Raw genomic sequence first — 24113 nt, forward strand, 5'->3', positions numbered from 1 at the left:
GTGTAGGGGGCGGACGTATGACATCGCCGGATGTCAGTTGCCCGCCCAGATCCCTGCTTTTGCACGGAGAAATGTCCGTGTGGTCTGAGGTTGCGGGAGCTGGTGGAGCACTCGGTCCTGCAGCCGATGGTCTGCGACCATCGAATGATGGGGGAGGTTCCCTTAGATGGAGGAGGCGTATTCCGTGTAAAATACACGTGCGGTCCGTTCGGCCAGCTTCTTGCCGCGTACGGACGGAGTTGGCGATCCGTATGGAAGGCGGGGTTTCGCACGCACGGTCCTGGCCGCATAATCGGATCCAGCCGCACCGACCAGAATAAGGCCCTTTGATACATGTCACCATAACATATATAAGTATACATATATACACACACACACACGCATTGTATATTTTCACTCACAGCTGATAGATTTCATGAAATACATGCCGCTAATTTACATAAATTTAGGAGACAAGTAATATAAACTTACGTTTCAGGATATTTCTTTGTTCCAACTCTTCAGCTGTTGGCCTTTGGCTCAATCGTCTGCGAAAAAGTATTGGGATCATGTAAACTACATTTTGTTCAGAATATAACTTCTGCATTCATTGTCAGGCTTACAGTATGTGGAATTGGTACTACAGGTTGATTATCCCTTATCCAAATATCCGTTATCCAAATTATTCTGAAAATCATACATTCCAGAAAGTGTAAAACAATTCTTGCTAAAACCACTACTTGGGACATCTGTAACAGCACTACTGAGGACATGATATGTAACTGGCACTACTGAGGACATGATATGTAACTGGCACTACTGAGGACATCTGTAACAGCACTACTGAGGACATTATATGTAACTGGCACTACTGGGGACATCTGTAACAGCACTACTGAGGACATGATATGTAACTGGTACTACTGAGGACATGATATGTAACTGGCACTACTGAGGACATCTGTAACAGCACTACTGAGGACATGATATGTAACTCGCACTACTGGGGACATAATATGTAACTGGCACTTCTGAAAACATTATATGTAACTGGCACTTCTGAGGACATGATATGTAACTGGCACTACTGGGGACATGATATGTAACTGGCACTACTGGGGACATGATATGTAACTGGCGCTACGCCAGTTACATATCATGTAACTGGCGCTACTGGGGACACGATATGTAACTGGCGCTACTGGGGACACGATATGTAACTGGCGCTACTGGGGACATGATATGTAACTGGCACTTCTGAGGACATGATATGTAACTCACACTACTGGGGACATGATATGTAACTGGCGCTACTGGGGACATGATATGTAACTGGCACTACTGGGGACATGATATGTAACTGGCACTACTGAGGACATGATATGTAACTGGCACTACTGGGGACATGATATGTAACTGGCGCTACTGGGGACATGATATGTAACTGGCGCTACTGGGGACATGATATGTAACTGGCACTACTGGGGATATTATATGTAACTGGCACTACTGGGGACATGATATGTAACTGGCACTACTGGGGACATGATATGTAACTGGCACTACTGGGGACATGATATGTAACTGGCACTAATGGGGACATGATATGTAACTGGCGCTACTGGGGACATGATATGTAACTGGCGCTACTGGGAACATGATATGTAACTGGCGCTACTGGGGACATGATATGTAACTGGCACTACTGGGGACATGATATGTAACTGGCACTACTGAGGACATGTATGTAACTGGCACTACTGAGGACATAATATGTAACTTGCACTTCTGAGGACATGATATGTACTGTAACTCGCACTACTGGGGACATAATATGTAACTGCCACTTCTGAAAACATTATATGTAACTGGCACTTCTGAGGACATGATATGTAACTGGCACTACTGGGGACATGATATGTAACTGGCACTACTGGGGACATGATATGTAACTGGCACTACTGGGGACATGATATGTAACTGGCACTTCTGAGGACATGATATGTAACTGGCACTACTGGGGACATGATATGTAACTGGCACTACTGGGGACATGATATGTAACTGGCGCTACTGGGGACATAATATGTAACTGGCGCTACTGGGGACATGATATGTAACTGGCACTTCTGAGGACATGATATGTAACTCACACTACTGGGGACATGATATGTAACTGGCGCTACTGAGGACATGATATGTAACTCGCACTACTGGGGACATGATATGTAACTGGCACTACTGGGGACATGATATGTAACTGGCACTACTGAGGACATGATATGTAACTGGCACTACTGGGGGCATGATATGTAACTGGTGCTACTGGGGACATGATATTTAACTGGCACTACTGGGGACATGATACGTAACTGGCACTACTGGGGACATGATATGTAACTGGCACTTCTGAGGACATGATATGTAACTGGCACTACTGGGGACATGATATGTAACTAGCACTACTGGGGACATTATATGTAACTGGCGCTACTGAGGACATGATATGTAACTCGCACTACTGGTGACATTATATGTAACTGGCACTACTGGGGACATGATATGTAACTGGCACTACTGAGGACATGATTTGTAACTGGCACTACTGGGGGCATGATATGTAACTGGTGCTACTGGGGACATGATATGTAACTGGCGCTACTGGGGGCATGATATGTAACTGCCACTTCTGAGGACATGATATGTAACTGGCACTACTGGGGACATGATATGTAACTGGCGCTACTGGGGACATGATATGTAACTGGCACTACTGGGGACATGATATATAACTGGCACTACTGAGGACATGATATGTAACTGGATGTCGGAAGCAAAATGGCAGCAGACTGTGAGTGATTGAAAGTCTGCTGCCATTCAGGGGTTGGCAAAGAGGTTTGTGAGGAGTATCGCCACCATTTATAGGGTGGGAAGAGCAGGAATTTCCATATTAGGACATAGATGCCTGCTGCTGCATCACCTGACAGCGCTATCACTTCCATGGAAGTACACATGATAGCAAATAAAACTGCACTTGAATGAACCCTGTAGTAATTATTAATATTCCTATAAGTGTGGAAACTTCCCAGGCAGGGCCAGCAATCAGATATAATAAATGTTTAAATACTTGATGGTTAATGAGCTTAGCAATGTTTGGAGGATGCAAGGAAGAAAAACTCAAATAATACAGATGTTTGGAGACATTCTCGAGGAAACGTGTTAAAGTAGAAATGAAATATATTATGTAGTTTATTTATTTTACAAATGGAAACAAGACTATGCTAAAGAACATTTCAAATAAACATTAGAAATGTATTTATAGTGCAGGACAATAACACACAGACTACATGGGCCTGGGGGTCTGTAACTGCTGCCATCTGTACATTGGTTTTTGCTGTCCTACTTTTACTCTCAATATTCTCTATCTTTATTTAATAGATCTTTAGTGGGCCTGATTCTGGTTCACTCGCAAAAGCAAATTTTCTCTCGAATGGACAAAACCATGTGCACTGCACATGTTACATCTGCCCCACCTGCAGTGCACATGGTTTTGTCCATTAGAGAGAGAATTTGCTTTTGGAAGTGAACCAGAATCAGGCCCAGTGTGTGAAGTAAAATGGCAGCACTATTGCGGGAGCACCAAAGGAGTGGCGTAGATGAAGCAGACACACTATTGGGATCAGTGTAATAGCTATATTTTTATCTGGCTGAACTAGATTGTCAAGATGAAATACTGTAAATGAGTGAAGGGGATACTTATATGGGGCTCCTTACTTATTATTTTATACCAGCTCTGGGCAATGACATCAGATCTTGTGCAAAACTTCAAAGCAATGTTGTTTTGTAGTTTGTTCTAACAGCTGCACTTTGGTGGGGAAGCAATATGTGTTGGCAGCCAATATAAAAATTACCTTCAGACAAAAATTCTAGATATACATGTTGTGCGCACAAGCAGTCCAAACTGCAGTGAGGACCTTTGTTATTAGTGGCAGATTATTATTGACCACTGATACTGCTGATGTATCACATATTGTTAGTGCTGATACAGTATATTACTAATATTCATGATGTGGTGGTGGGGTTGGAGATGGGACAGAAATGGTAAGGTAGGGGAAGAGAGAACAAGCACAAAGCCAGACACAGGGGTAGATTTATTAAGCTCGGTGAAGTAATAAAGTGTCCGGTTTTTATCACCGGCCAATCAGCTCCTACCTGTCATTTTTCAAACTAAGCCTGTAACTTCACATTTGGGAGCTGATTGGCCGGTGATAAAAACCAGACACTTTATCACATCACCGAGCTTAATAAATCTGCCCCTCAATAACTAACATCCTGGCAAATGAAGGGTTCAAAATACTAATATATATATATACTATGGTAATTCAATAATATTACTTGACATATAACTGTAAAATAAGAATAGCAGTGCTGACTGTCTCTACCTAGTCAGTTTAGTCCCAATCTGTTGCCTTAGTTCCAGCCTCTCTTCATCCGTCTGCACGGGAAGGATGTTCTTCTCCTCCAATTCTCTCTTGGACGGCCTGTTGCTTAACTTTATCGCCAAGGAATCCTTCCGGAGGACCTTTAATGCCAGAGAACCTTGGAAAATAAGTTGCTTATTAATTATCTTACTGTCAAATATAAACAAAATGGTAAATAAATGAATTTAGATTTCATTACAGCGCATTGGCACATTAATGTATTTATGTTATATGGTTGTATTACCTCACTGGTTTCTAACTTACAGTGACTGAAGCTGTGATACATCTGCTTTATATGTAGCGCACTTCATAAAATTCGAACAAAATGAAAACTAATCTTGGGAGAATATTTTTAAGATATTAGATTTTATGATTAAATGGTTTGGTTACTTCAGTTATCAAGGTATTATTATTATTATTATTTTTATATACACAGTATATGCTGTATAATGTTAGGTATACACTATATTAATGTCTCCTCCAGGTAACAGCGTCTCTGTATGCCCAGTGTGTATGGTGCACGATGATGGGGATAATAGCTGGGCAGAAAAACGCTCAGTACATACACACTGAGCGGTTTTCCCCCTGCCCAACCATTTTCCCCGGGGATGGGCGGCTTTCCATAGCAAGACACTATGGAAAGCCATCCCCTCCGTCACTGATCTGCTGGTAATACCAGCAGATGAGCGGCGTCCGGCAGCTCACCGTTTATCGCTGTCCTGTACACACTGGGCGGCATTCATACTGAAAGCCGCTCACACGAGAAAACTGATCGGCTTTCACATGAAAGTCGCCCAGTGTGTACGGGGCTTTAGACTCACTGACAGTGTTGCTCTTCCATTCAATGGGCGGTATTCAATGAGAATACCTGCGAGGTGCAGCGAATGCTTTTTTGGATTCGCTGCACATTCACCGGCTCCGGTATTCAACGAGTCAGGGGCAGCGAGCCCCTGACCAGCGAATATGAGCTCCGGAGCATGAGGACGGTGGCAGGCAGAGAGATGGAAGTCTCTCTGCCTGCCCCAGAACATTTGTAGGGGGGAGGTGGGCTCCCCGGGTGCCAGGCAGCACAGGCTGCCCCCCGGGGGTGCCAGCAGGGGACCTATATTCACTACACCCGATCGTAACGATCGGGTGCAGTGAATATATGAATATGTAATGAGCGGCTCGGCTCCGGCGCCCCCTGCTGGCTGCTGTGTAAAAAAAATATATATATATATTTTTTTTTTTATTAAATATATATTCATGTGCTTACAGCACATGAATAAAAGTAACATGCCCCTCCTCAGAATAAAATTCCTGATTTTTTGACACCAAATGTCAAAAACAAAACACTTTATTTTAAAAGTTCACATTCCACTTCTCCATCAAAAGATAGCGATTGCTACTCGGTGAATCATGGCGAAAAAAACCTTCAAATGTATTCGCCATCTGGTCATTGAATAGGGTGATTCACCGTTTTAGTCCAAAATTCGCCAAACAGCACAAATTCGCCATAAAAACATGGCGAATCAGGCTCATTGAATACCGCCCAGTATCTGCTTGCTGCCAAATAACAATTCATGATTACATATGCCTATCTTAACCTGGATAAACACTGGCCAATACATTGGGCAATTAATCAAACCACTGATATATCATGTGCCTGTGTGTACCCTCGGTATGCCTGTGAACAATGTCTTCACATACATCACATCAGCACTTCAGCACAACCATGGGTGATATATATATATATATATATATATATATTTATCAGGCAATCTGGGAGTGTGCATGAGCCATCCGCTGACTACCCATACACTTGCTGTGGGGGACAGATGTCACTGCTGGGCAGGCAGATTCAAATGCCCGCTCAACTTGGAATCCTGTTCAACACTTCAAGTGTCCGATCAGTAATGGTGTGTACACATGGTGAGATTCCTTGGTTATTTGACTTGCTATGCAATCTTTGCTAACTTATGCGCTATTAACATACAATTCATGCTCTCTGCATTAGATTTCCCCTATATAGTCATTGCTGCCCTGTCTATCTGGGTTTCGATTTGTGCTGTCCCGGGAGCGCGCATCGGGATCGCAAGGTAAAAAAACCTGTGCGATCTGCATGCGATCTTGACTATATAGTCAAAATCTCATGCTGGATTGTACCGTGTGTACACACTTAAAGTGTGTTACCTTTGTCAGTCACTCAGTTCGGCAGAACTGGATTGGCTCACTGACGTGTCACTCAGGTTTACACCCAGCTGTACAGCTAGTATTGCTGTTATGTAGGTTTTGGATATAGGATAAAGGTTTAGTTTGGAAGCAATACGAAATATACATGATATACCAGTTTTCATATACATGTCTCAGACTGCATACTTGTGTATAGTGAACTATCATCATCATCATCATCTTCTTCATCTTCCTCCTCATCGTCATCATCATCATCGTCATCATCTCTGGAGTAGAGGCATGAAGAGTCTTCATAATTTGTATCATGAGGCACATTTTCTTTATCATCTTCACATTCAATAACAACAGTTGGCACTTGTCTCATGTCAGAATATCCACCCATCTTTGACATGCTGTCTCCTCCATGTAACCCCGAGCTTAAAAACATTAGAAAAGAAACAAATCAACTTTCATTTTTCCTCTGTGAGATACTGTAACACACATTACCAACAATAGGAGTGTGGATAGAACTATAATAAGAGAACTTTGCTTTGACCTTCCACCCTCACCATTGCTAATTAACCTTTTTTCGCACACATGGTGCAACCTAAATAGTGACATAAACTTTGTATTGTTTAATCAAAAATCAAAAAATTTAACTTTTACTATTTTATTAGTACCATTATTGTGAATGAGTGTCGATCTATCTATCTATCTATCATATATATATATATATATATATATATATATATATATATATATATATATACAGTATATATACATACATACATACATATATATAGCATACCCATAGTCTAATAAAATGGCATTACCTCATTACCTAAGTTTTTTATATGATAGGACAGCTATTGAAGGAAAGTCTTTTAGTTATTTAGAGTTAGATATAAACCGACCCTCGGTCAGATGCATCCTTATGCCCTCCTACCGCTATGTCGCTTTGTTACTACCCGGTTTGTTTTACACTGTTTCCAATTGTAAAGCGCAACAGAATCTGCTGCGCTATATAAGAAACTGTAAATAAATAAATACATAAATAATACACCCGGCCTCAATACGTCACACAGTGGGCGATGCCATGTTACTTTGCTAGCATCTCCTGGTGCATCCTAGTCACATCACATTGCAACTTAAGCTGGGCATACATTAGAATGACCTGCATATGATGCAGGTCGTATGATCGAACTAAAACACATATGATCTGCTTACGACCACAAGCCATCCCAACTGATCATACGTGCAGCACGTATGATCAGTTGAGCGACCGCGGGACTACAAATCGCACTGCAATACCTTACGATGTGCACACAATGGATTAAGTGTCCATGGCACAACCAGTCAAAATCGTGCATTCAGACCTGATATCGTTCTGATGTATGGCCAGCTTAACTCTCCCTGCACATGTTACATCTGCCCCACCTTTAGTGCAACATGGTTTTTCCCATTAAGGCCCATACACACTAGAAGATTTTAATTTCAAAAGATTTGGCCAAAATGTGTTAAAGATATATCTTTCACCAAAGTATTGCGTACACACTGAGCTATTTTCTCAAAGAGCAAGAGATTTTCAGGAGGCGAAAGACTTTGCTGAAAATATTTCATTATGGCTATTTACATACTGGGTGGGGTATGAATCCCAAGGGTGGGAGCAGCGGCCATTTTATTCAGTGCATTTCTGTTCTTGGGGCCTGATTAGAACTGATTGCTGGACTACGTATAGTTGGAGCCTAGCGATCAGGTAAACACCCTCCTCGCACTGCCCCGACTGGAAAAATCCTGCCCACGTGCACGGCTACAATTTCATTTGCAGTCGTGCATGTAGGGAGAAATCCATTCACCTGCGCCAGCAATGTATATGTAACCGCCACAAAAAATATACATTGGGGGGCAGTGGCGGAGGTAACACATGCAATGCTTATGTTACCGCTTGTATGGGTGGGCAGCAGTGCTTAAAGTGGTCCTGGATAGGTGGTAGAACTCACTCCCCACCACCCAATATGTCACAGCCAGGGTGGGTGTTAGGGTGTTCAGCTCCTCTCTGCAAGCTTTACATTTATGGCCTATCCGACACACCTATGAAAAGAATAATGTGGGCCACATAATACCACCCCTTATTAAAATTATGCCCCACAGTGCAAAATAGTCCAAAAGCCAGGGGCTCCATGCAGCGCACCAGGGGTTACATGCACAGTGTGCGGCGCGGCTATTTCAAATGACGCACCGGCTCGCGAGCTCCTGATTGGCTACCAGTCTCTCATCTTTCAGCCCGGAGGCCGTGTCGTCCGTACACACCTAGCGATGATGGCTAAAAAAAAACAGCCATCATCGCTAGATGTGATGGTAGAACCAGCCGACTACCCACCTCGCTAGCGATGATGCGGATCGCGCATCATCGCTAGTCAGCCATCAGTGGGGCATACACACTAGTCGACTTTCACTTGAAAATCACTCAAAACGGCTGTTTTGCACGGTTTTAAGCTGAAAATCGGCAAGTGTGTATGGGCCTTTAGAGAAAGATTTTGCTTTTGAGATCCTTATTGAATAACCCCCACTATACGATTGGCTACAAACACCTGGTGCTCAGAACATACTGTATTTGTAGCTGGGATACATCTGCTTAAACCCAGAGTCTAAACACTGCTGCCAAACATTTTGCCTGAATACTACAAAAATGAATGAAATATATATTCACGGAGAGACACACTATCATCATATGATACATATACAATATGAGTCTACATCACTGCATGATCTACAGAGTGGTTTTGCTGAAAGTGCATCCATTCCTGGCCTGAATCCACAAAACCAGACAGCCTTATGTAGGGTACACACCACGACGACCCGCTCACGATGCACATCGTGAGTGGGTCGTCAGTGTCTCGTCCGACCCGCTCACGGTGACGCGGGGGGGGGGTGCACGACCCGCTCACGATGTGCACCGTGAGCGGGTCCGATCCGATGGTGACCCACACCCGGCTGTATGGTCGTTCTTCAGATCCTACCTGCAGCAGATAGGATCTGAATAACGACCAACCGACCCGCGGGGCCGCGCATCGGATCGGGATCGGACCAGAACAGGGAAAAAAAGGGCCCAATCTACCTACAATCTACATCCAATTGGTCGGAATTGGATCTAGATTGAGGGGATCGGGCCCTAGTCGTTCTGGTGTGTACCAGGCATTACTTATAGCTTCTAGGTGATGGTTTTTATAGGTTTGTAAGATTACTGCACTGTAGTATATAAAACTTGCTCATCACACACAGTACACACCACATCTTACATCTATATTTAGGATATCTATAAATGTAACAGCTTTGTTCAGAGAATCAGCTCTGTAAGTGGCAAGACTATCATTGTATTGCCATCTCTGCTAAAGCCCAATACTCTTCTAGTTACTACGCACAGACCCATAAATAATTTGCTCATATTCTGAATGCATCTGCTTCATTTTCTCTCTGAATATCACTGCTAAATGAAAGGGTAGATTCAGCTGAATTTCTATTGCTACAAATAGTTCAACAAGGCACGCTATAAGGCAGGGGAATGGTAATTGGTCAGCCACACTTGCTAGAGGCATATATAAAAGAAGTGCTGACACAATCCAATCCCATCTGATTCTCCAATTCAACACACTGGCAATGCGACAAATGGATAGAAGGCACACTGATTGCTTCATAATGCACATCTCCGGCACCCCCTAAACTCACATAGAAGGCTGGGGAAATTGTACAGGAGCACTCCTGACTAAAAGCTGTAATGCAAAATGCCTTGTAATATAAAGCTACTTGTGACGTTCTCATGGTTCTGTCACACTCTTTCTGTAAAACTGAGCAGCTTGTATAAAATCATTTTGAAACCTATATGTGTTCTGAACATATGTCACATACAGCTGTTACTTTCCTATATAGAACAGTGGGGTAGATGTATGAAGCAGTGAAGGGAGGAGAAGTGATAAAGTGCCTGGTACTTTAGCACCGGCCAATCATCTACTAACTGTCCCTTTTTAAACCCAGCCTGTAACTTAACAGTCAGGAGCTGATTGGCCGGTGATAAAGTACCAGGCACTGCTTCATAAATCTTCCCACAATCTTTGCCTGATAACAGGACAGTTTGTCCAGATGACCCATGAAATGTACAGTAAATGCAGCATAGGAAATCTAAAGTTATGTGAATGTTTCCATACTGTAGACTGTATGGGTGAAATGTAACAGGATGAGAGGACCAGAAAGTGAGAAATTTGGTAAGAAATCTCCAGATTTTTTTAGTGACAATCATTTACACTGCAAAATCAAACTGCTTTTGCAGTGTTAATGATTGCCGCTGATTGTCTCACATTATTACATTTCACCCTTTGTCTGTAACTGTATTTCCATACTGTATCAATGCATACTTAGGTTCAGTGGACTGAGGGACAGTTATTATGATATACAGTATAATTTTTAATGTTTATAAAAATTGTCTCCATTTATGTTTTATACCGCACTCTCTAGTTTGAGTTCACAGAGGAAGGTAGATCGTACAGTTGAAAACATTAGTTTTACTGATGATACCTGTTATTTTGAGAATTCATGTATGTATATTAGGGTATACAACAAGAACAAAAAATATTACAATATTGTACATTAAGGGGAATATTCAATCTGAAATCCTGACAGTCAGAATCCCAAGACGTTTCTCGGTTCTTCTGACTGTAACTCGACAGCCGGAATTCAATGTTCGGACTGTTGAGTGTTGGAAAGTCCATGGATTGGCAAAAAGGCATCTGTTTTGTAGAAAAATGGCCGCGGATTTGCCATTACATGTCCGTTTCTGTCTGCCATTTACAGACTGTCTGTAGCAATCGAGTCCTGGCTGGGGTGGTGAGTCCCGGCCAGGATTGATTATCTTAACTGATGATATTTTCACTGTCAACAATATTGCTTATTACAGTATATATTATTAATATTGCTGGCTCCTGCCTGCTTGTGAGACCAAGAAATCTGCATCCTCTCACGCAGAAAATGGGGATCGTCAACCATGCCCCTGCTCCACCCCCAAACAGATGCAGCTTGGAGGAACTGAGTGACAACGCAGGACCTTTTCTGCATATCCTGCACATGCACAGACCCACAACATTTGGAGTAGTGTGCTCGTTTATGTACTACTCTGAATCAGGCCCAATGTTCATAATAACTACTTCTATAGTAAGTGTAATCTGTTTGCAGTGCTTTGGAAATACTATATATCCATATTTATTAATATACAGTATGTATTGTGTTAAGCACCTAAGTACAGTACATTTAAAGATAAATATGTGAGAATATACTTAAATAAAGCACAGTTATCATCATCTAGCCATATGTAAAGTAAATATACTGCACAGCTTTGTACAGTACCTTTCCAGTCTTTGCATGGTCATGGCAAATGTCTTGTTTAGCTCCTCGATGACCCTGCATCCTGGGGGTAGGGATGAATGTATGGACCCTGAGTTGGATCCAGTTGACATATGCTGGCTGCCATATTGAAGCTGGTGCTGGTGGACGGCTAATTGGGAAGGTAGGATGGTGTGGTGATGCTGGGAGCTTTTCTGATTGGAGTAGGAGTGGGAGTAATCTGATCCTCCCATTGGCATGCATATCATGACTTTCTTTGGAGGTAGAGGAGGAGACATCTTCCCTGGCATACAAGGCAGTTTCATAGGTACTCCGGAGTCTAGAGAAGAAGAGCACACTTCAAATCTTGTACTACAAATTAAAACCATTTGGCAAGGTCTTAAAAAATCAATATAGGACAATGATAGTTTATTAACCTGGGGCCTAATTCAGACCTGATTGTAGCACACATTTGTTATCAATATGGGCAAAACCATGTGCACTGCAGGGAGGGCCTGATTAGCAGTTACAGCCACCCTAGGCTAATATAGAAGTGTCCCCCCCCCCCCCCACCACCACCACCACCACCAATTTCTTCATTCATATTCAGCTAAAATTCTATAACATTGCCTCTCAGAGGATCTTGCAATCCCTGCAGGCACCACTGCTCCCACAGTTCACAGATCTCACAAGACCTGGCTCTGCCGCCAACTCCAGCAGCACCAGGAAGCGCTCCCATCCAAGCGCAATCTGTTGTGCCAGAGGTGCACCCCCCCCCCTCAGGACCCAATGCCCCAGGCTGCAGCCTAGTCAGCCTATTGGTTAATCAGGCCCTGACGCAGGTGGGGCAGATGTAACATGTGCAAAGAGTTAGATTTGGGAGTTTTTTTGTTTCCGTAAATACTGGCTGTGTTATTTTGAATCTGCAATTTAGATTTCAGTTTGAACACACCCCACCCAAATCTAACTCTCTCTGCACATGTTACATCTGTCCCACCTGCAGTGCACATGGTTTTGCCCATTTTGAGAACAAATTTGTCCTGCGATCAGGTCTGAATTAGGCCCATCTGTGTTGGACTCACAAACTCACAAATCACAATCACTGACTTTATGATCAGTGAAGGGAACAATGATTAAACAAATCTATAAGATGTTCTATATATCTTATTTATTATTTAAAGAACCCCAAAATAAGTAACATTTTATTAACCTATGTCCCCATGCTTTTCTGACTGTGCTACCTTAAAAGTAATATAGACAACAAATACATTTTTGGTTGAGATATCTTAATCCCACCAGTGGGACACTATATACCAACAAATTAAACACACACAATAGTTAGAAGAAAAAAAAAACAAATGTGTTAAACTTTGGATCATGTGACATGTACCCATAAGATATAGGATGAACATGAAGGAAACAAAATAAGCATTGTGTTGAAATATCAGTATAATCTGTCCAGACTTGCACAATCCATACCTTCAGAACTGCATGAGAAACATATACTTGTACATACAAATTTGTGGTTTATTGTAGATACATACAGGGCTGTACAAAGCAATGACAGGCCTGGGAGATAGGGGAGTCATTGCCAACTCATTGTTGCATATATACATGCTGCCTAAAACAAAACAAAAAAAGACTACAGTGGGCTGATCTGCCCTACATGGGAAACCCACGCTGGACCCCCCTGCTTGAGGGCCCTCTCTTTCCTCTAGGGTTCAGGTTCCAGACTATGCACTTGAATTATACATATGTTACATTATACTGCACAGGACTATGGTGTATTCGGGATGCAGTCAGGATGCCGGTGTTCAGTATACCGATACCAGGATCCCAACAAGTGGCACACCAACGTCAATTAGGATGCCAAATGGTGAGTATGCTGGCAGAACAAGCATTTGGCTGGAAAAATAAGGGGGGCTAGGTTTAGGCATTAGTGTGTGGGTGGGGACGTACTGTTAGGCTGCGGGAGGTGGTTAGGATAGGATGTGGGGTGGGGGGAGGTTAGGTTCAGGCACTATTAGGAAGGGTTATGGTCAGGCTGCTTTCCGTTAGGCTGCTCAAAGGGAGGGTTAGGGTTGGGGGAGGTCAGGAGGAAGGTAAGTATACTTACCTCACCTCTGCCAGGATTCCCTCCTTTAGGATATTGGGATTGGTATTCTGAAAACCTGGCATCCTGAACACCGGTCATACATATGTATCCCGTGTATTGTCTGAAGTACATTGCTGTTATTAATCTTGTACAGTACCACATTGTAGCAGTATTTACATATGAAGATCACCCAAGCTTCTGTGGAGGCTGACCACACCCCTAAATGTGAGCCCCTATCACTGCATTTCCCCGATGGGCCTATGATGCCCCAGTCTGGCACTATGCACAGCTGGCCTGGATCCCTTCCAGGCCCTATACGCAACTCTTGGCTTTTTGAAGGGTCTTGTCACTGGGCTCCTTTTCCTCTCTGCACCCGTAAGCACATACTGCATATACGTGGCTAATTTCTGGATAAACATGGCTCTTTTTGAGTGTTTAGTAGCTTTCTGGCACTCCCATACACTTTGGAAGATATGATAGGAAAGGGAGATGATTTAGTACATACTGTAGTTTATTTAAAGTAGATAATCCGTTTAGCTGTTTAAAAGATCCGCAGCCCATAGTTCATCCGCACAGATTTATTCCTACAGTGACCTAAAATAGCTGCAAGTGTCTAAGGAGTCTTTGGGTGAAGAAAAGCTCACTTCCAATGTGTTTTCAACAGAGACCTCTCACAATAACAGCAGGTTAGTAACGGACACCTAAATGAGCCAGGGATTGCTGAATACAGGCCCAAGTTAAATTTGTATTAGCGTCAAAAGCAGCAATACAGTTTTACAGTATGCGCAGGATCTACAGACATAGACAGCAAATAAAGTGTGTTACTGAACAGGTGCATATGATTTATTATCATTTCTACACTTATGGTAATGCATATAGGACTGATAAAAAGAATGTATTCTGTAAATGGGTAGTTTATTGCCATAATATCGATATGTTCACAATGTTCTAACCTTTGCCCTTAAATGAATCTTTAATTCTAATGTCAGCATGTCATGTCAAAATGTTGTCAATGTCAACCTTTTCCAGATGTCACAATGTTAGACATCGCGAACATCGACTTCATAACTGTATATTTGGTCAAACTTGACTGAGCTATAGCTGTTTATTGCTTAGGTCAAATGCCTTTATTTGTCCATGAATGGTCAGATGTCTCCTCAGTACATCTATTGTATGTAAAGTACTGTAATATTTCCTACCAAACTGTAATGCTATTTGTAAGCTAATGTTTTGCACCCAAATAAAGATTAGTATTTACACTTTATTTTGGTCATAAATACCAGATAAGCACTGAGATATGTGCATTTATTCTGGAGTAAGAATATTGTGAGTGCATTTATTTAATTGATTGGTTTGATACAATATTTTCTCTAGGAATAATGTAGCTGGATGGAAAACCTTTGTTCTTAGTAGTCAGTGGATGGGAATTCAGTAAAATGGTTGGCTGTTCAGTGAATGAGGTAGTCTGGCTAGTACACCCGCAGCAGTCAGGAAGGAAGAGGAATACAAGGTTCATTCACTGTCTCTTACCTGCTATATGATTGGCAATTCTGGACATAGGTTTAGGAGGCAGGGCAGGGGGCTGCTTGAGGAGAGTTAGTGGTTTCACAGGGGTGTCCTCATGGTCTACAGGGTATACAGATGATTTTTTGGGGGGAAGAAGCAGGGTTGGCTTGTAGGATGGATCCTGGGAAAGGGATCCTGGCTCAGACGAGAGATCTTCAGACACTGAGGAACATAAACCACATGACAGACATAACACTATTACATGTGAAGTAGCAAACAAACATGTGGCAACAGAATGAAAAGCAATGGGTTAGTTCACAGACTTACTACGGATAGGGCACGGACAGATCAGTATGTTGTTACTGTATTATTCTCAAACTTGTACTATTACATTTAACATTTTTTTAAACATATAATTGCTAATTTACTGTAAAAAGTTAGCAGCAATTTGATACTTGGTGACCCTTATTATGTGAAAAACCTGGTAACAATGTTCTCTGCAAGTCTTTTGGATTGTAGAATCGGATAAATACAGTGAATAATCCAAGTAATTTATTTACAGTAACTGTCTCATGAGCAGTACCACATTACTTCAACCCAAATGTATTTACTGTAGTATGTTAATTACCATACTTGCCGACTTTTGAGCTGCCCTCTCCGGGAGAGGGCAGCCAGCTCTGTTCGGCAGGTGGGCGGGGCCATAGCCGGGAGTGAAAAAGAGCCAGTTCGGGGGCGTGGCCACACAGATGCTGCCCTGTTGGGGGTGTGCCTACAGCGTCACGTAATTTTAGCCCCGCCCCCGCCATGCAATGCCGGTATTTCAGGCATTGCACGGCGGGGCTAAAATGCTGCGATCGCGATGCCGTGATCGCATTAGTGGCATTTTACCGCGGCCCCCCGGCGAGGGACACATCTCGGGAGCTAGGGGGAATATGCGGGAGGATTGCCACCCTTTCCGGGGGGCCGGGAGGGGGACCCGATTTCCGGGACCCTCCCGGCCATTCCGGGAGAGTAGGCAACCCTGGTTAATTACCATCAATTTAAAATTGTACATTTCACCGTGTACACCAGTCAAATTCGATATTAAAATATTTCCTTTAAAAATACTTTTTAAGAACAAAATATAAATGACGATCTTTTAGAAGACACTGTGGTAGGTTAAATCACTATCCCTTTCACACATGCAGCTATACACCAGGTATTTTTGAGTGAATGTGCATCAACCCTGGATTTCTGCATGTGGGAAAGGAAACAATGGTCCACGGCTTTGTTCCCAACCATGGTCATGGAGCTGAGACCAGGACATTTGCCAGTCAGTTGCTAGTCCCTGGATCTGAAAGTGGAATTAGCCTCAAACTAGGTTACACAACTTTTTACCATGCGTAAAAGCTGTGTCCATGACTTTTTGCCATTCAATTAGAAATCGACATTAATACGGGTTCAATGAGATTTAGGGTTACATTTAATGGGATGAGATATCCTGACAATTTGTAGTCAAAAACTGTCCTAATTCACACATACAGATGGAGCGCCTCTCTTCCTTGGCCGGGGATCGCCAGCATGTGTCTGCTGTCGATCGCCAGCGCAGAGGCGCTCCATCTGACTGGAACGCACGTGCATCTGAGGGGCATCGGGGGAGGCGGCAGAGAAAGCTTCGTAGCCACATGGCGCGCGCGAGCGTCCCATGCAAGAAAGAGGCCGGCTCCATCTGTAGTTACAATTCGCACTTCAAATTCCCATTCAGTTGTTTTCCCATTATAAAGTATACAAATCGCCGATTTAATAGGATGCAAATTCTGAATTTGCCTCTGAATTTTTACAAAAACAAACCAACTTAAAAAAAAATGATAAAGGTTAATTTTTACACAGGTGTCCCCTACTTTAATCAAAAAGTCCCCTACTTTAATCAAAAAGTCCCCTACATATACCCCAACATCATCAAGGGCACCTGTGAGGGTTTGAGTGATGGAGTTGAGCTGTTTTTTTTTGCTGTGTGGAGTTGAGCTGGTTATGTGTGATATTGCGCATTTGGAGGAGCTGCACAGGAGGAGGGCGCATCCTGCACACCAGATCCAGGTCCCTGGAGCACTTTGTGCTTCATGCAGGTACCATGCAAAGGTGTACCTGGACTCCCTCTCTGATTAACAGGTGGTGGGGATGTTTCGGCTGAACCGCAATAACCTGTTGAACTAGTATGAGCAGGTGAGAAATGATTTGGAACCTTTTGGGTCAGCCAACTATGCGGTGTCTGGGCTGCAAACATTAATGTGTGCCCTCCACATCTTTGCCACAGGCTCTATTCAGTCTCTGAGCTCATGGTCGTTGGTGGTTTCTCTAAGCATTTAACTTTGAAAAAACTGTGGCGCATATATATCACATTCCCAAGTTCTGAGTCCGAGTGGCAGGACCTGAAGGTGGCATTCTATCGGCTCTCAACATTCCCTAATGTGCTTGGAGCCATAGACTGCACCCACATTTGGATTCAGACACCACACATGAGGGGGTAAGTCTTCGTAAATAGACATGGGCGTCACTCTCTCAACGTGCAGGTCGGTATGTGATGCCAACCTGAAGTGTGGTTGCAGGCTACCCCGGTAACTGCCATGATGCCTATATCCTGCGTCACTCTGCCCGTTGGGACCACTTCCAGGAGCGCACCGTGCCTGAGGGCTGGCTACTTGGCAAGTACATTTTTAATTTATATTCATGTGTTTGCCTCTATAGTGTATGCAGAAACAGTTTAACATGAAAGAACTATACTAAACACCAGTATAGTGGTGTGCTTATGTAGTAACTATTGCTTTAAATCATGTACATATTTCAAATGGCATGAACCAATGTGAATGTTCACCTTTTCCACCTCTCATTTGCACCTGATTATGCTTGCTTAGCTTCTAGCAACATTCCATGTTTGTAAATCAGGTAGTTTGTGGGTGGTACAAACATGTTATTGTTAATATGTGAGATCTCATTATTGTAATTTAACATTATTAATGTGTTACAATTTACTGTACATATCTTTAAAATTCACTGTGATGTGACTAGAATAACAGTACACCTAGTAGCTTACACTCTAAGACCCATATTTTTTATTTATATGTGACTCAGGATATGGGCGTCTCCTTTGGTTCATGACACAACTGCGTAACCCACAAGGCCCTGCACAGCACCGCTACATTGATGCACACATTGCTACCCACAATGTTGTGGAACGCACCTTTGAGTGCTGAAAAGTCGTTTCCGGTGTTTGGACAGATCATCTGGGACACTGCCAAAGTAGTGATGATCGTCCAGGTTTGCTGCATGCTGCATAACATTGCCCTGGCCCAAGCAAATTAAAGGAAGGCATTGCAGCAGTCGTGCAGGAAGCTGAAGCTACACAACCTTGGGTAGTTAGGAGTACGTGGAGGGGGGATGTGATCCCTGATGAGCTAATACGGCAGAATTTCTCAGGTATTTGGATGTGTGAACTAAAATTCATGTGTTCAAGTACAACTAGTACCCTAGTTAAGGCTTTCTGGCCTGCGTTCTACTTTGCACCTTTGCTTACACCACCCTTTGTGCGGACACTTGTACATGGTGGCGTAGTTTGGGAGGTACTAATAGGTGTGCTTGACACACTGCTAATGGTTGATGGGCCAGGATTAATTATATTTTATGATTGGCTGGAAAGTTGGGTATGTAGTGATACCATAGCAGTCGTTTGTGCAATAATGGCCTGGGTCTGAGCTCCTGCACTCTCATTGAGTGTTTTTAGAGAATCAGTTTGTGCCCTTAGGGCCTGACTGATCTCCGAAAGTCGGCTATTGATGGTGGCAGCCATTCTAATTTTTGTGCCAGCAGTTACGCGGGCGGTGTTGGCCACCTTACACAATTGCTGGCACATATTGTGAAGATAGCCCTGCATGTTATGCATCTGGTTGGTTTGGTTAGAGATAAACTCAACCTTCTTGTTTTTAAATGTATCTAATGATCTAGCTAATTCATTGGCAGTAGGTGCTGTAGGGGCTGGTTGGATAAGTGGGGTGTTTTGGGGTGGATGATTTCTTTTTCGTCCTCCATCACTTGTGGCAGCACTTGTGGCTGGGGTGGATATGTTGATGACCCTGTGAATATGTTGACATTTGGTAAATATGTTCACATTACTGAGTATTATGTTTAAGTGTGCCATTTGGGGGCAATGTTGGAATATATACAAAAACTCCTTTTTTAACATCACCATATGTTTTTACATGAAGATGTTAAAATATATTGTGGCGGTGGCATTATTATTAATAATATAGTGTTAATGTAATGGGGTGTGGGTCTTAAAAGTGCCATGCACAACATCTGGATTTTCTGCTTGTGCATCATATTGGTGCGTGCATTATCCTTACTAAGAAGGCTGTTGTAAAGGGGGACATGGCACGGATAGGGATTGAAAAAAGCACATGGCACCCACTGGAAGTGCACCCTGTGGTAGAGCCAGCATCCCCCTCCATCTCCTCCTCCTCTGTGGTCTCCTCATCATCATCCTGCCCAGCATCACCCTCCTCCTCCTGCCAGTCTACCTCAGACATGTCTGCGTTTGGTGTGTGGCAAACAGGTCCTCTTGTGTGCTGCTGTAGCTGGTTGCAGCAATAGTCTTCTCCTTCTGGTCCTGGTGTGGGTGCTCCTCATGTCTCATCCCTGGCACAGTCCTCCTTGGCACCATGCTGCCTCTCTCACTGCTGCTGTCTCTGGGTCGCTTTCCTTGCGCCATATCGCAGCATATCACATTTTTAAGCTGGGAATTCGCATCCCATTAAATTGACGATTTTTTTTTAAATTACCGAATTCAGAAAATGCATTAAGGTGCGATTTCCAAACCCTACTAAAAATCGCACTCTGTTAAATGTCATCCTTAATGCGATTTCGAGTTCGTTCCTTCAGAGTAGGTGAAAAGCAGGGGAAAAAAGACTTGTTTTAGTGTAAAAGTGTCAGGGGACACAGCAGTACCGGGACAGTCCTCCCAATGAATAATAATGTATTTAGGTTTCTAAACAGGAAAAATATGGACAACAAAAACATGAAATATTTCATGTATACAATGCTCTCATTAGATGCAACATCTAATGGGGCATAGATACTGTACATGGGGAGATTACAGCTTCATTCTAAGCAATCTAACTAGATTGCTTAGAAATTAAGCACAGATCGCTCCATGTGTATGACCCCCGGCGATGGCAATGCCGGTATAAATCTAGTCATCGCCCATGTTCTCTCTGTTGAGAACATGGGCAGTGACAGATCGCTCAGCACACATCACTGGTGCAGCGCAGTGTACTGAGCGATCTGTGTTTAACTCTGTGTATCGCTCAGCATAAAGCTCCTGTTGTCCCTGTTGCTCCTGTTGTCCCGTGTACACGGGCAAGTATGTAATTTACCTCCCCGCCAATGACCAGAAATTCAACAGGAAACAAGGGCAGAGGTGTAAAGTATGTTGTTACACGTAACTTGCCATACAACAGTCCGACAATGCCACTTGGTGTAAATGCGAAGCAACATGACCACATGGGTGATGAAATTGATTGAGATTTACTTCACAGTGGGGCCTGCTAGCGTGGCCTCATACAATGATTATCTTCTTTGCAAAGCACCTCTCGGCAGCTTTACGAACCATACAGAAGTTTAACCCCCGCGACAGCCGCTCGTCCTATTCAACGTTCTGGGGGATTCCCCTGAATTACGAAGTTTGCCACTAATGCAGTGAGCCGGCTGCATTTAGCCGCGAGCCTTGCCGTTTTGATGGCCGCACTCGCCGTTTCCACCTCACAGGAAAAACCTAGCGAGGTGGAAACGGCGAGTGTATACTGACCGGCTCGCCGTCACAGCTTGCCAAAGAGCATTGAATACCGCCCGATGTCTTTGTCAAGGACATCATGTGTGTTGAAACGTATTGGTATAGAGTTCCAGGCTGCAATTGGATTGTCATATTTGATCCTGCTTTAACCAATGACCAAGGAGATTGACCATATAGCCATTGCCCAGACAAAATGCTATTTACAGTAGGAGCAAGTTTCATCTTTGCTCCTTTGGTCATGGCTAGCCATGGCTATTCTATTGTTCTCAGCTGCAATACAATACGTATTGCAGCTGAGAACAATAGAATAGCCATGGCTAGCCATGGCCAAAGGAGCAAAGATGAAACTTGCTCCTACTGTACCAACATCCAGAAATTTGATACATATCGGTATCACAAAGAATCCATTGAATATTCCTGCCATTAGCTGTGTGAGAACGGTTTGACCATTCAACAGGGAATTCATCTGGTTATGGTGATATTTATCGCTTATCTCTTCAGGTGGTGCCAAAACCTTTACATGCACTTAATTAGTATGAATAGTGAGTTGTGTTCGCTATTCCATTTATTTCTACTGTATGAGGGAAATTCACATCTCTCCCCCTCACAATGGTATGAATGCTTTATCCATACACTACTGCAGGGGTTCCCAATCTTTTTTGAATCATGGAACCCTAGGAGTATGAGAATTTTTTCACGGCACCCCAAGGCCAAAAAAAATAATAATTTGATGTGGTTTATATGTGATTCTATGGTTCAGTTATGTGGTTAAGGGCAGGATTTGCTTCTGTTTGTACACATTTTATGACTGGCAGCTACCAGCACTGGTTTTGCTCATAAATAATTAACCATTAATAATTTGAGTTGGTCCTGGACCACCAACCCAGGGCACCCCTGCATGTGTCCCGAGGCACCCCAGGGAGCCACGGCACACAGTTTGGGAACCACTGCACTACTGTATATATATATTTTTTTTTGTTCCCTCCTTATGCGAATATACCGTCTATGAAAATAGGAAGGTATGGATGCAACTATCATTGCAGAAGTGATTGGATTCGATTAGACAGACTTGATTTTTGCTCTACCGATGACTTAGTTGAGTGCCATCCCCACTTTTTGTATTGTAGCTTTATGGACCATACCATTTTTATGACAAACCAGGTGGGATGATACTAATGCTGTGCACACATGCTAGGTTAACATTTCCAATACTGACCTGATGCCTGAATTTTCTTCTTCTCAAACTGATATGAACACTATGGAGGATGTTGGTAAACATGGTCAGAAAGAAGCAAAGTGGCTCCAGTGCTAAATAATGGGTCCCCCTCCCCATATGGGTAACCAGGTGTGTAGTTATTCTCTGCTCGGCTAAGAGCTAAGATCTGTACTCAGTTTGTTATTGTTGCATGCAAATTACGGTATATCCACAAAGTATACCTACAGTATGTTAAATCGCTTACATGTCCCAATTCTACATAAAAACACAGCGATCCTGTGTTTCTGTATGTGGGGTGTGCTGTTTGTACAGCCACACACCATGCATAGTTAGAAATCACCCAAGTGCTGAATTCTGGAATTGCCACAGACTTGCATTGCTCTTTGCAAAGCTCCAGAAGGTATCACTACACTTATAAATTATCCAACACAAAATTAAACCCTAGGAGCTTTCCATGATGTCTGCCCCTGTACTGCTTCAGAAATGTAAGACAGTGATTACTGTACTGCACTGAATCAACCCAGACCTGGTGCTAGAGGCTATTTTCTTAGTCTTGTCTTACATGAAACTAAACTAGCATGTGTTCCATGTAAACACAATATGCTTACTGTTTAAAACTGTGAAATATGGAATTGCATATACTGTAGATTACCATTCTAACTTGGTTACAAATTAAGCAGTATTGAATTGGAACATATGCTATCAGACGCCAAAGACTTGGGAAAGCATTAAAAAAATCACAGCTGGTTCCTACAACAAATTGCTTCTTACTCACAGGCTGTGGGACAACCCCTTTATAAAGAAGGGAGTGGATTGCCGTGGCAGTTAAACACCATTAACGGCTGCCTGACTCACCCCCTTCACTGAAGTGGCAAATGCCTGAATATATACCCAATTTGCCTTTAAGATCGGTATTACAGCTGACGGTATTCCAGTGTCGGCATCCCTATCCTTTTCGAGGTTCCAATGCCGATCTAGTGCCAGATGGTATGCCGCCGTTGGTATATTGAACGCCGGGATGCAGGCCGCATCCTGTTACTGAGGAACGCCCTGCATATAATGTAATGATACTGTTTGGAATAATGCACACCCTTCTATAAATGATATAAATATTATCTAACACAACAGGCTCATTTCCAAAGGTATTCTTTAGAGCAGGCATTTCCAACCTATGGCCCACCAGCTGTTGTGAAACTACACATCCCAGCATGCCTTGCCACAGTTTTAGCTTTCCATAATAGCAAAACTGTGGCAAGGCATGCTGGGATGTGTGGTTTCACAACAGCTGGAGGGCCACAGGTTGGAAATGCCTGCTTCAGAGCAACAGCATGTCAGCACTAGAAGGCTTGTGCCATTTACCTGGTATATGCACCTTGATCAGTAGCGGATGTGCTAATACAATACAACTAATAGACTCTGTGCTTCTAACCGCTGACTTTGACCATTATCCTACATATATATGAGCACGGATTAAGTATTGAATCCCGGCGGTCG

General features: G+C 43.0%; 1 protein-coding gene across 10 annotated transcripts in view; it reads right to left on the reverse strand.

Annotated features, from left to right (window-relative positions):
• The window catches only part of PHACTR1 (phosphatase and actin regulator 1), a 320938-nt gene that overhangs the window by 9148 nt on the left and 287677 nt on the right, over window positions 1-24113 (reverse strand). For 7 of the 10 annotated variants that reach the window (XM_083187905.1, XM_083187902.1, XM_083187908.1 and 4 more), the window contains 5 exons: window positions 15607-15804; window positions 12006-12321; window positions 6819-7048; window positions 4422-4578; window positions 472-527 (listed from right to left, as the gene is read on the reverse strand). In XM_083187905.1, coding sequence (XP_083044031.1) covers window positions 472-527; window positions 4422-4578; window positions 6819-7048; window positions 12006-12321; window positions 15607-15804 — 957 coding nt within the window. The remainder of the gene's footprint in view (window positions 1-471; window positions 528-4421; window positions 4579-6818; window positions 7049-12005; window positions 12322-15606; window positions 15805-24113) is intronic. The other 3 variants (XM_083187909.1, XM_083187906.1, XM_083187907.1) reach the window with 1 other exon arrangement.

This window comes from Crinia signifera, chromosome 5 (genome assembly GCF_055691185.1).
Source record: "Crinia signifera chromosome 5, ASM5569118v1, whole genome shotgun sequence".
Taxonomy (NCBI): Eukaryota; Metazoa; Chordata; class Amphibia; order Anura; family Myobatrachidae; genus Crinia; species Crinia signifera.